A 13,704-nucleotide genomic window follows, 5' to 3' on the forward strand; every position below is an offset into this window, starting at 1 on the left:
AATCAAATTGCTGGGAGAAATATCAGTAACCTCATATATGCAGATGACACCACCTTAGGTCAGAAAGCAAGGAACTAAAGTGACAAAAGTGAAAGAGGAGAGTGAAAACGTTGGCTTAAAACTCAATGTTCAGAAATCTAAGATCATGGCATCTGTTCCCATCACTTCATGGCAAGTAGATGGGGAAACAATGGAAACAGGGAGAGACTTTATTTTTGGGGGGGGCTCCAAAATCACTGCACTTGGTGACTGCAGCCATGAAATTAAAAGACGCTTCCTCCTTAGAAGAAGAACTATGGCCAACTTAGATAGCATATTAAAAAGTGGAGACATTACTTTGCCAGACTTCCCTGGTGGCTTAGACTGTAAAGCGTCTGCCTACAATGTGGGAGACAGTTCGATCCCTGGGTCGGGAAGATCCTCTGGAGAAGGAAATGCCAACCCACTCCAGTACTCTTGTCTGGAAATTCCCATGGATGGAGGAACCTGGTGAGCTACAGTCCATGGGATTGCAAAGAGTCGAACAGAAGTGAATGACTTCACTTTCACTTTACTTGGACTATAGACCCCCCAAACACCAGGAACACCACTTCTGTTCTTTCCCAACAGGCCAGCAGCAGTTGCTCTTATCCAAGGTGGGAGAGGTGGAAGGCTGGGTTTTACTTGTAATAATAAGGACAGATGGAGACAAGCTCGACCTGGTACTTTACATCCATTATCCCTTTAGCTTTTCCCTCAAGTCCATGAACTTGGGACCAAAGTGATCTCCATTTAGATGAGAGAGTGGAAACAGTGTCAGACTTTATTTTTTTGGGCTCCAAAATCACTGCAGATGGTGACTGCAGCCATGAAATTAAGACACTTACTCTTTGGAAGGAAAGTTATGACCAACCTAGATAACATATTAAGAAGCAGAGACACTACTTTGCCAACAAAGGTCCGTCTGTTCAAGGCTATGGTTTTTCCAGTGGTCATGTATGGATGTGAGAGTTGGACTGTGAAGAAAGCTGAGCACCGAAAAATTGATGCTTTTGAACTGTGGTGTTGGAGAAGACTCTTGAGAGTCCCTCGGACTGCAAGGAGATCCAGCCAGTCCATCCTGAAGGAGATCAGTCCTGGGTGTTCTTTGGAAGGACTGATGTTGAAGCTGGAACTCCAATACTTTGGTCACCTGATGCGAAGAGTTGACTTGTTGGAAAAGACCCTGATGCTGGGAGGGATTGGGGGCAGAAGGAGAAGGGGGTGACAGAGGATGAGATGGCTGGATGGTATCACTGACTCAATGGGCATGAGTTTGAGTAAACTCCGGGAGTTGGTGATGGACAGGGAGGCCTGGCGTGCTGCGATTCATGGGGTCGCAGAGAGTCGGGCATGACTGAGCGACTGAACTGAACTGTTAAGGCTTAGGGAAGTGGTGGTGGTGGTGATTCGACTCAACCTGTCTGGTACTAAAGTCTGTATTTCTAACCCCGTATAGTCTACTTCCTTGTACTCGTTTGTCCTTACACTAGAAGTGCCTGTGGGCACCCCGACCCCCCACCCCTGCACACACACACACACACACACACACACACAGAGTTTGCTGAATGAATTGCTTTATTGAGAAGAGCCAACCAGGAAAGTGGCTGCTACAGTTAAACATGACGCTGGACTTGATTCAAGAGTAGGAGTTGGGAAAAAGTCTCTGGCTGCCCAAGGAAGCAGGGGGAAGGAGCCAGCATACATGCCAGAACCTTGAGCTTCTCATTCTGGATAGAAAGCTTCAGTCTGGGGAGGAGAAGGGCTCTTGGCTGGTTTCTAGGGTGGGCAAGAGGTTTTCCATCATTTGCTGGAGAACGTGGCTAGTGTAGGAAGTGGGGTGCTGAGAAGGAAACTCGGCATTGGTTGGCAGGGCTTCCAGGGTGAGGGCCTTTCAGCACTTGGGGGCACTCCCAAAGCACAGAAGGTTGTTGTAGTATTGGAGATTTTTATTGTAGGTCCTCCGGTTTCTATCTAAACAATCGGCAGCTGTTTTATCACATTGACACAGTCGACGCTTACAGAAGTCCTGATCACCTGAAATCACAATGAAATAAACGTAGGATGCGGATTTGTTAAAATTCTGCGGATTCTTGTGTGAATTCTGGGGGAAAAGACAGAGTCCCTGTTTTCCCAGTTTCTAGTCTGGGACAAGCACCGATGTCCAGGTATTTCTGACTGATGGGGGACAGAATTCCTGCCCTCAGGAAGCCCACAGCCCGTCTCACGGTGACACCAGCAGTCATGCACTGGGATTCTGTGAAAAGCCTTGCTATTAGACACTGTCTCTTTCTTCTCCCCAGCAGACGTGTCCAGGTCCATAGCCCCTGGCCCCTGGGGCCTGGGAATGGGTCTTGATAGGTGTAAGCCAGTCGCGGTCACCCCTGTTTCCTTTGTAGTGATTAGTGTCTGGGGAGCATGTGCTCCTGCCCTGACCAATGAGCCACAAGGGAAGGTCTGCTGGGGGCTTCCAGGAAGGATGAATTTCTCTCTCAAAGAGAAAGATGTGCAAAGGGAAAACCTCTTCCGTAGGGTGAAGCCATAACTCTTGGAGCCCTAGACTGTGCCTTGGAATCACATCGCCAATGTGGCAGGGCAGACGGTTGGGAAAAGACTGGATCCCTGGCAACACAGCTGAGAAGCTGCCCCCGCCCTGGCACTGCCCTCTCCCAGACTCTGTCACAGGAGAGTCAGACTTCTCCCTCTCTGAGCCTCTGTTAGCTGGGCATCTTGCTGCTTGTCACCCAGGGCCTGCTAAAGCCACAGAGCCTTGTGGAAGGTCATAATGGGAAGACATGCTTTCTGATCTTGGAGACCTCAGGCTGTTGAGGAATAGTCCATGGTTTCTCAAAATCTCACTCATGGGTCAGTAGGTCTGGGGCACTAGGCAGTCCCTTCCAGCCACCACCCATCCCTCTCCTCCCCTCCACGGCCAAACTTGCTCCAGAACATTGTCTACACTCGCAATCTCTCTTCACTTCCCCCCACCTCCCAACCCACTCGAATCTGGCTTTGCCTTCACAGATCCATGGGAACAGCTCCCACTGAGGTCCTCAGTGCTCTTTCTGCCTCTAAACCCAAGGAGCCCGGTCAGCCCTTATCCTGGAGGACCCGTCTATTGAACCGGCTGCTGCTAATCCTCTCCTCCTGGCCAACTTCTCGACCTTCTTGTCTCTTCCCTTCCTTCTCTGACTGTCCCTCCTCTGTCTCCTTTCTCGGCCTTTAAACACCAAATGGGTGGGTACCTCCAACTCTTCTCTCTCTGCGGCCGCCTCCTGAATCTGTGTCCAGACCGTCCCTTGAGCTGCTGGTTCCTTCATCCAGCTGCCTGCTGCCCATCTCCTTGGGTGTTCTGGAAGCTCCCAAACTCAACACGCTCCACATGGAATGCCTCCTGCCCTCTCCTACCAGGCCCTCCTCAGTAGAACCATCCACACAATGGTACAGCCAACCCAGCAGCTCCCAGGCACCGTAAGAGCTTGGTCCACCACCAAGCTCTACCAATCTGACCTCAAATGCACCTCGATGGCGCTCTCCACCCCTGGCATCCTGACCCACCACTGCCAAAGCTCAAGGGTTTCCTGTCTCTCGTCTGCATCATGACAATGCTCCCCAGTTTCGTCTGTCAGCATCTACCCTCAGACAGAGCAAGTGTGAAATGCAAGTACGATTGTACCACTCCTTTTGTTACGTAGGTAAGTAAGTGAAGTCGCTCAGTTGTGTCCGACTCTTTGCGACCCCATGGACTGTAGCCTACCAGGCTCCTCCGTCCATGGGATTCTCCAGGCAAGGGTACTGGAGTGGGTTGCCATTTCCTTCTCCTTTTGTTAAGAGCTCCCTAATTCTTTAGGACATAATCTAAATACAATATGGCCTGGAGACTTGACCTAGCCCCTTCCTGTCTCTCCAGCATCATCACTCACCACCCTGTCTCATCCTCACCTTTTCCTTCCGCAGCACAGAGTTGTTGCAGTTCCCTCTGGACCGTTGTCCCTGGTGTATCTTCTTGTGGGGATGCTCCCAATGCTCCTTCCCCCCGACCCCTCTCAGCCCTGAGGACTCAGCTTGGAGATCACCACTTTCAGGAAGCTTCCAGGCTTCCATGACCCTCAGGCTGTGTTCAGAGCCCTGACCTTTTTCTTACTTCCCCTCTGAGACTATCATGTTAGATTTTGATTTTCTTTCCTTCTCAGTCCAATATGAACTCCTTGAGGTAGGGACAGGGTCCCTTTTTCTAGCTCGGATGCCCAGCGCAGAACCTGGCCCAGCGGACACTCAGTAAAATGAAAAGGGGAGGATGGGTGGTGTTGTAGGTCTCTTTTCTTACCACAAACGATTTGGCCCCGTTGGAAAATAAAGTTGTAGCTCTGGAAGGTGGTGCGGCATCCGCGTTTTTTTAGGTTTTCGTAGCAACAGTCATGGGCCCTGCAACACCTGTGACAAGACTGAGCTATCGGGGCTGCCTCCCCAGGCTCCTGGGAGCCTAGGGCCCTGTGCTCTCAGCCCCTGGGCCCTGGGACATTGGAATAGTTTACAGCAGAGTTTCCAACAAGCTGGCTGCTTTTTAGGCCGGGACTTCCTGGGTTCCATGCTGATGGGACTAAAGCAGGAGGCTTCAGCTCCCGCCCACTTTGGGGCCACAAGTGGGCAGAGGGCAGGGAGGGCTGGGGCTGGCCTCACCAATCTGTTGCATCCTTGGGGGTTCCTCTGCTACCCGCACCACAGTGGCAGCCATAGAAGCCGTAAGAAGTCAGAGGTTCCTTTCCTGTCGTGAACTTGATCATTTTCTGGAAATCTGCCATAGTTCCATGGACCTGCAGCAGGCCTGGAAGGACAGCAGCTGGTGATGGGGCCTGGGACCCTACCACCTCCCTCTGCCTCTCCCTGCCACCCCCCTGCCCCCACTTCTGAGAGGGGGCCAGATGCGGTGGGAAGGGAAGCTGGGGGATGCGGCTGCCTCCCTCCCTGGGCTGTCCCCCTCATGGCCAGAGGTCAGGTTCAGCTCTTACCGATGGCCATGGTCACTGCCAGCAGCAGGAGGGTCTTCATGCTGAGGGTTCTGTGGGGGAGAAATACAGACAGACCAGCCTAGATCCTCTGACAGGTGGTCCAGCTTCTGCCCCGGCCCCTGCTGTCCTGTTCACATTCAACGATCTTGATGAAGAGAGTCTTTAAAGGAGATCACAGACATGCTCTTCCATCCCAGGGGGGATCCAGCGTGGCTGCCTTCATCGGGCACACAGGATATGTAGAGGGAGCGTGTCCCAGCTTTGTTACACGATTCCCTGGTCGAAACCACCTCTTCCCCCCACGATACACTGCTGAGACCTCCATGCTCCTCACCCTCCTGAGAGTTCCTGGGAGGCTGTGATCAGATCATCCCACCAAACTGGGAGACCCCAGAGGTCGTAGGCTGTGTGTCCCCCAGTAGATGCAGCTTACTCACCCCCACACTGGAGTCAAGGCTTGGGAATTCTGCTCATGGGGTTGGATCCACAGTGTTTTTCTCCAGAACTAAAGCAGCACCATCTTGTTCACACTTACAGTTGCATATGCACAAACACAACTTCACACACACTTCATACACACACACACACACACACACACTCTCTGTGCTCATCTACTAGTGCAGACATCATTTTACACAATATATTCACGTTCCCACACAACACACCTGTGCACATATATCCTCTTGTCATACCAAATCAGGCATGTACAGGCTTGTGCTCATGGGTGCCTGCATGTACACACACACACACACACACACACACACACACACACACTATAGCCAATCTTGAAGTCAGCCAGTGATCAGGGACTGGGTATTCATTTCTGGCTATTTACTACTCAGAGGATCCCAAGTTAAAATCTCCAAGTGACCACTTTGTTTATTCTGAACTCCAGTTAAATAGCTGATCCCTCTGGAAGCTTGGGGGTTGGTGGGGTGGGAAATAGGATGGGTGTATGGCCCGTTATTGCTCTCAGAGTTTGGCATGTCCCTCCCCCTAGGCGACCCTCTCTTTTTCCTCTCAGCTGGCCTTATAGAGCTGAGGTTTTTCCATCCTTATGTGCCATTAGCTGATGCCAAAATTATAGATTACTTTGTCATCTTTCCTGTGGGTCTCTGTCCTGAGTGAATAAATTCCCATACTGGGTCTGGGTGTGACCCTCCTGAACCCACTTCCAGGAGAGGGCAAGGGTTATCTGCTGCTGACCAGGGATTTTTCCTTTCTGCTGCTAAGTATGCCACTTAGGGATAAGAAACAAGGTATGTACTGGTATTCATTCATTCCATAAACCAATCATTCACAGGAAGTATGTACGAGGGCTCTTCAAAGTGGCAGGAATCATGTAAGCCTCTCAGGAGGTGATGAGAACTTGTCCTGTGACCTGGGGCCCTGGGGACCCGGCAGGAAAGGACTGCAAGGAGCAGGTGGTCCCTTCCTCTGACCGGGACCAGCGCCTCCACCCTTTCTTCTTGCTCCTCCATAGTCTCCTCTCCTCCGCACCCCCCCCCATCCCCCGCATCTGGAAAATGCCAGAGACTGTCCTGGAATTTCCCCTCCACGTACAGCTGCCAGCTTGTCTCCTGTCCTTACCTGTTTGGAGATGGAGCTAATTGAATCTCCTGGGATCTATTGCTTTTCCTTTTTCAGTCTCAGGGAGACAGTGACCCTAGTTTTCATTTCTAAAACTCTTTTCCAGCCCTTTAATAGTGCTTGAATTCAGTTCCCAAGACCTTCAGTTAACACTTTCCAACACACATCCCCCCAAAAGCCAATGTGGCAGCGGCTATGTTGCCCATCACCATTCTGCCTGCTCCCCTCCACAATCCCCAGGCCCCCTTCCAGGTTAAGCCCAAGAGACTGAATCTGGCTAAGAACATATGGGCATCTGTGCTGAGGACCACGGCCAGGCCACAATGAGGTAAATATGTGTGCCATGCCCCAGTCTTCTGTGCCCCACGGGACGGGGCCGGAAGCTGGAGCAGCTTGGATCCCTGAGTCACAGCATGGAGGACACCCCTTGGAGAGCATCCCGCACCCTCAGTGGTCTTTGTCTGGGTGAGAAGTACAAGTTTCTTGTGTTAAACCACTGGTCATTGTGATCAGTGACTAGGAAAACTGTCGCCTGGTCATCTCAACCCCTCAATAGCCAGGGTTGTGGCCGGACAAGACCGTGTGGTTGTTACTACCGCAAGATGCCCTTCAGCCATAATCATCAGAAAACTCCGAAAGAAGAAAGGTCTGTTACTTACAGGACCTGGAAGTGACACAGCGCACCTGGGACCCCCAGGAGTTCAGAGGGAGAGGGAGAGCTGGAGATCGCTGGTCTGTGGTTCTGCTTTTACCGGGGTCGAGGGGGGAGCTTACAGCTTCGTGTGCTCACCCTTTATTGGTGAATCTCAACCATGTGAGTCCGTGTAAAGCATGCGAAGAGGAACAACAGGTGGCCCCAAATAGTCAGACTAACCGAAATCTCCAATACAAAGGTGCCTGAGTCAGGGGAGGCATATGGCCCTTTGTGTAGTCATGTGGCTGGCAAGGTGTTTATTCTAGATAGTGGTCTTTGAAGTGGGTGGCTGGCAATCAGAGGGTGTCAATCTCTAATCTAAGGTCATCAGGAATTTACTTTACCAAAAACTAAACAAACCCCCAAACAACCATCAGGATGTTATGGGACCGAGGTCCGGCTGCTCGGCACTTGAAAGGCGATAAAAAGGACAGGTTGGTGGAAAGGAAAGTTTGTTTTATGTTGGATGCCGGCAAATGGGTGGGACAGAGTTGCGGAGGACAGCTGCCTGTCCAAAGCCAGACTCCTGAGAACAATCAGATATAGGCTTTTATAGAGGGGAAAAGTGTTACATGCATAAATATATATGTCAACTCTCAGAATCATCTTGAAATTGGTCATCAGTGGTTTAATCAGCATCATCTTGATTGTTTTAGGAACATTTTATCTTTACGGTTTTAAGAGCCCACAAGGGCTTCCATTGTGGCTCAGCTGGTAAAGAATCTGCCTGCAATATGGGAGACCTGGGCTTGATCCCTGGGTTGGGAAGATGCCCTGGAGAAGGGAAAGGCTACCCTCCAGTTTTCTGGCCTGGAGAATTCTATGGACTTTATAGTCCATGGGGTTGCAGAATCAGATACGACTGGGTAACTTTAACTTTGGGCTTCCTTTGTGGCTCAGCTGGTAAAGAATCTGCCTGCAATGTGGGAGACCTGGGTTTGATCCCTGGTTTGGGAAGATCCCCTGGAGAAGGAAAAGGCTACCCACTCCAGTATTCTGGCCTAGAGAATTCCATGGACTGTGTAGTCCATGGGGTTGCAAAAAGTTGGACATGACTGAGTGGCTTTCTTCTTTATTTTCTATAGTCAAAGCTATGGTTTTCCAGTAGTCATATACAGAGGTGAGAGCTGGATCATAAAGAGGGCTGAGAGCTGAAGAATTGATACTTTCAAACTGTGGTGCTGAGGTCACCCTGCTTATTTAACTTATATGCTGAGTACATCATGAGAAACGCTGGACTGGAGGAAGCACAAGGCGGAATCAAGATTGCTAGGAGAAATGTCAATAACCTCAGACATGCAGATGACACCACCCTTATGGAAGAAAGTGAAGAGGACCTAAAGAGCCTCTTGATGAAAGTGAAAGAGGAGAGTGAAAAGGTTGGCTTAAAGCTCAACATTCAGAAAACTAAGATCATGGCATCCAGTCCCATCACTTCATGGCAAATAAATGGGGAAACAGTGGAAACAGTGAGAGATTTTATTTTTTGGGGCTCCAAAATCACTGCAGATGGTGACTGCAGCCATGAAATTAAAAGATGCTTACTCCTTGGAAGAAAAGTTATGACCAACCTAGACAGCCTATTAAAAAGCAGAGGTATTACTTTGCCAACAAAGGTCCATCTAGTCAAGGCTATGGTTTTTCCAGTAGTCATGTATGAATGTGAGAGTTGGACTATAAAGAAAGCTGAGCACAGAAGAATTGATGCTTTTGAACTGAGGTGTTGGAGAAGACTCTTGAGAGTCCCTTGGACTGCAAGGAGATCCAACCAGTCCATCCTAAAGGAGATCAGTCCTGGGTGTTCATTGGAAGGACTGATGTTGAAGCTGAAACTCCAATACTTTGGCCATCTCATGTGAAGAGCTGACTCATCTGAAAAGACCCTGATGCTGGGAAAGATTGAGGGCAGGAGGAGAAGGGGATGACGGAGGATGAGATGGTTGGATGGCATCACTGACTCAATGGACATGAGTTTGGGTGGACTCTGGGAGTTGGTGATGGACAGGGAGGCCTGGCACGCTGCCGCTCATGGGGTCGCAGAGAGTCAGACATGACTGAGTGACTGAACTGAACTGAACTGAACTGAGTCCCTTGGACTGCAAGGAGATCAAATCAGTCAATTCTAAAGGAAATCAACCCTGAATATTTACTGAACACACTGATGCTGAAGCTGAAGCTGAAGCTCCAATACTTTGGCCAACTGGTGTGAAGAGCTGTCTCATTGGAAAAGACTCTATGCTGGGAAAGACTGAAGGCAGGAGGAGAAGGGGACGACAGAGGATGAGATGGTTAGATAGCATCCCTGATTCAGTGGACATGAATTTGAGCAAACTCCAGAGACAGCGAACGACAGGGAATTCTGGCGTGCTGCAGTCCACAGCATCACAGAGCCGGACATGACTTAGTGACTGAACAACAGCAAGGCGTTCATCTTCCGTTCCATGGTGGTTTGTTTCCCTTTCTGTGAAGCCAAATCTCGGAATTGTGGAAGCTTGTGTGATAGGTACAGTCTGGTCATTGTGTAGTTAACTTCTTCCACCTGGTGGGAGTCTGAGTATCTATGAGCGCTCTCAGGAGAGGCGGCGGAATGTTTACCCCAGCCCGTGAGGAGGAACTAAAGATCCTTGACTTGCTTACTGATTACATTGTTATTACTTGGGCTCCTCTGACTGCTTCCCTTCGCTCCTGCACGTTCTCACTTCTCTGATCAAACTTACTCTCTGGCTGAGGTGTCTCCACAGACAAAAGGCAGGGGGAGGACACAGAGGGGGCGAGGAGCACAGGGTCCTGTTTGGGCTCCACACACCGTCTGACGGACTCACACCGCCTCAGGCAGGGCTCACCTTGAAGACGCAGTTTCCCTGAAGAGCTCGGCCTGTGCGAGCATCGACTTGTGTCCTCGCCACCTTCCTGTGCTGAAGGGATTTGTTTCCTGGGCTCACTCTCCTCTTTCACTCTCATCAAGAGGCTCTTTAGTTCCTCTTCACTTTCTGCCATAAGGGTGGTGTCATCTGTGTATCTGAGGCTATTGATATTCCTCCCGGCAATATTGATTCCAGCTTGTGCTTCATCCAGCCCGGCAATTCGCATGATGTACTCTGCATATGAGTTAAATAAGCAGGGTGACAATATACAGCCTTGATGGACTCCTTTCTCAATTTGGAACCAGTCCGTTGGTCCATGTCTGATTCTAACTGTTGCTTCTTGACCTGCATACAGGTTTCTCAGGAGGCAGGTCAGGGGGTCTGGTATTCCCATTTCTTTAAGAATTTTCCACAGTTTGTTGTAATCCACACAGTCAAAATCATCTGGGCGGTGGTCAAAACCATCCCTAGGAAAAAGAAATGCAAAAGGCTAAATGGTGGTCTGAGGCGGTCTTACATACAGCTGAGAAAAGAAGAGAAGCTTTGCAATGGCCAGGACGTGGAAGCAACCTAGATGTCCATCAGCAGATGGATGGATAAGAAAGTTGTGGTACATATACACAACAGGATACTACTCAGCTATTAAAAAGAATGCATTTGAATCAGTTTTAATGAGGTGGATGAAACTGGAGCCTATTATACAGAGTGAAGTAAGTCAGAAAGAAAAACACCAGTACAGTATATTAACGCATATATATGGAATTTAGAAAGATGGTAATGATGACCCTATATGCAAGACAGCAAAACAGACACAGATGTAAAGAACAGACTGCTGGACTCTGTGGGAGTAGGCGAGGGTGGGATGGTTTGAGAGAATAGCATTGAAACATGTATATTAGCATATGTGAATAGATCACCAGTCCAAGTTCGATGCATGCGGCAGGGCGCTCAGGGCTGGTGCGCTGGGACGACCCTGAGGGACGGGATGGGGAGGGAGGCGGGAGCGGGGTTCAGGATGGGGACACATGTACACCCATGGCAGACTCATGCCAAACTACCACAATATTGTAAAGTAATTAGCCTCCAATTAAAATAAATTAATTAATTAAGAAAAGAAGAGAAGTGAAAGGCAAAGGAGAAAAGGACAAGGTCTTATGGGGTGCCTAATGTGGCATGCCCTTCCCGGGTCACTGCCTTGCTGTGGCAGAGAGGCTCATGTGATTCAGTGAAGCTACAAGCCATGTCATGCAGGGTCTTCCAAGGTGGACGGGTCACAGGGGGAGTTCTGACCAAACGTCATCCCCTGGAGGAGGGAACGGCAAACCGCCCCAGTATACTTGCTGTGAGAGCCTCGTGAACTGACAGAAAGATTTGACACCGAAAGGTGAGTTCCCCAGGTTGGAAGGTGTCCAATAAGCTGCTGGGGAAGAGTGGAGGACAACTACTAATGGCCCCAGAAAGAATGCAGCGGCCGGGCCAAAACAGAAACGATGCTCAGTTGTGGATGAGGCTGGTGATGAAAGTAAAACCCGAGGCTGCAAAGAGCAGTATCTCATAGGAACCTGGAATGTTAGGTCCATGAATCAAGGTAAATTGGACGTGGTCAAGCAGGAGATGGTAAGAATAAACATTGTCATCTTAGGAGTCAGTGAACTAAAATGGACGGGAATGGATGAACTTAATTCAGATGACCATTATATATAATACTGTGGGCAAGAGTCCCGTAGAAGAAATGGAGTAGCCCTTATAATCCAAAAAAGAGTCCAAAAGGCAGTACTTGGGTGCAACTTCAAAAATGACAGAATAATCTTGGTTCGTTTTCAAGGCAAGCCATTCAACACCACAGTAATCCAAATCTATGCCCCTACTAGCAATGCCGAAGAAGCTGAAGTTGATCCATTCTATGAAGACCTGGAAGACCTCCCAGAACTAATACCAGAAAAAAGATATTTTATTCATCACTGGGGATTGGTATGCAAAAGTAGGAAATCAAGAGATGCCAGGAGTAACAAGCAAGTTTGGCCTTGGAGAACAAAATGAAGCAGAACAAAGGCTAACTGAATTCTGCCAAGAGAATGCATTATCAGAGAAAATGCCCTTTTTCAACAACACAAGAGATGACTTTACACATGGACATCACCAAATGGCCAACACTGAAATCAAATTGACTACATTCTTTGTAGCTGAAGATGAAAAGGCTGTATACAGTCAGCAAAAACAAGACCTGGAGCTGACTGTGGCTCCAATCATCAGCTTCTCATAGCAAAACTCAGACTTAAAGAAAGTGGGGAAAACCCGTAGGCCAGCCAGGTATGACTTGAGTCAGATCCCCTATGAATACGCAGCAGAGGTAATGGATAGATGCACGGGATCAGGTCTGGTAGAGAGAGTGCCTGAGGGACCATGGATGGAGGTCTGTAACGTCCAGGAGGCAGCAAACAAAGCCATCCAAAGAAGAAGGAAAGCAAGAAGGCAAACTGGTTTGCTGAGACTCCTCTGTTCATGGGATTCTCCAGGCAAGAATACTGGAGTGGATTGCCATTCCCTTCTCCAGAGGACTGTCCTGACCCAGGGATTGAACCCAGGTCTTCTGCATTGCAGGCAGATTCTTAACCAACTGAGTTACGGGAAGTCCTAGCTAAAGAAAGAAGAGAATTGAAAAGCAAGGGAGGAAGGGAAAGGTATATGCAACTAAACGCAGATTTCCAAACAGTACGGAGAGAAAAGAAGGCCTTGAATGAACGGTGTATAAAACTAGCAAACAACAGAAGGGGAAAGACTAGAGATCTCTTGGGGAAAATGGAGATATCAAGGGAATATTTTGCCCAAAGATGGGCACAATAAAGGACATAAACGGTAGAGACCTAGTAGACACTGAAGAGATCAAGAAGAGATGGAAAGAGTACTTGGAAGAACTGTATAAGAAAGATCGAAATGAACCGGACTGCTCGATGGTGTGTTCAGCCACCCAGAGCCAGACATTCTGGAGAGCAAAGTCAAGTGGGCCTTAGGAAGCACTGCTGTTAATAAAGTTACAGGATGCTACGGAATTCCAGTAGAACTATTCAAAGCCCTAAAGGATGATGCCATCAAGTGTTGCATTCATTATGTCAGCAAATCTGGAAGACCCAGCAGTGGCCACAGAACTGGAAAAGGTCAATCCTCATCCCAGTCCCCAAGAAGGGTAGTACCAAGGAATGTGCTAACCATCAGACAGTTGCACTCATCTCCCGTGCTAATAAGGTCATGATTAAAATCTTGCATGCCAGGCTTCAGCACTATGCAAACCGAGAACTTCCAGATGTCCAAGCTGGCTTTAGAAAGGAAAGGGAACCAGAGATCAAATTGCCAACATTCACTGGATCATAGAGAAAACTAGGGAATTCTAGAGAGATGTCTCCCTCTGTTTCTTGACTACACCAAAGCCTTTGACTGTGTGGATCATAAAAAACTGTGGAAAGCTCTTATAGAGGATGGCAATACCAGACTATCATACCTGTCTCCTGATAAATTTGTATGCAGGTCAAGA

At 48.9% G+C, this 13,704-nt stretch overlaps 1 protein-coding gene across 1 annotated transcript in view; it reads right to left on the bottom strand.

Moving 5' to 3' along the window:
- Positions 1-1,578: 1,578 nt before the first annotated feature.
- Positions 1,579-13,704, bottom strand: part of LOC110140648 (phospholipase A2, membrane associated-like) — a 50,693-nt gene continuing 38,567 nt past the window's right edge. Inside the window, exons 2-6 of the mRNA XM_020899184.2 lie at positions 7,277-10,642; positions 5,028-5,077; positions 4,699-4,843; positions 4,346-4,452; positions 1,579-2,055 (exon numbers count right to left, since the gene is read on the bottom strand). Coding sequence (XP_020754843.1) covers positions 1,913-2,055; positions 4,346-4,452; positions 4,699-4,843; positions 5,028-5,067 — 435 coding nt within the window. The 5' untranslated portion in view covers positions 5,068-5,077; positions 7,277-10,642 and the 3' untranslated portion in view covers positions 1,579-1,912. The remainder of the gene's footprint in view (positions 2,056-4,345; positions 4,453-4,698; positions 4,844-5,027; positions 5,078-7,276; positions 10,643-13,704) is intronic.

This window comes from Odocoileus virginianus, chromosome 30, assembly GCF_023699985.2.
Source record: "Odocoileus virginianus isolate 20LAN1187 ecotype Illinois chromosome 30, Ovbor_1.2, whole genome shotgun sequence".
In the NCBI taxonomy this organism is placed as follows: Eukaryota; Metazoa; Chordata; class Mammalia; order Artiodactyla; family Cervidae; genus Odocoileus; species Odocoileus virginianus.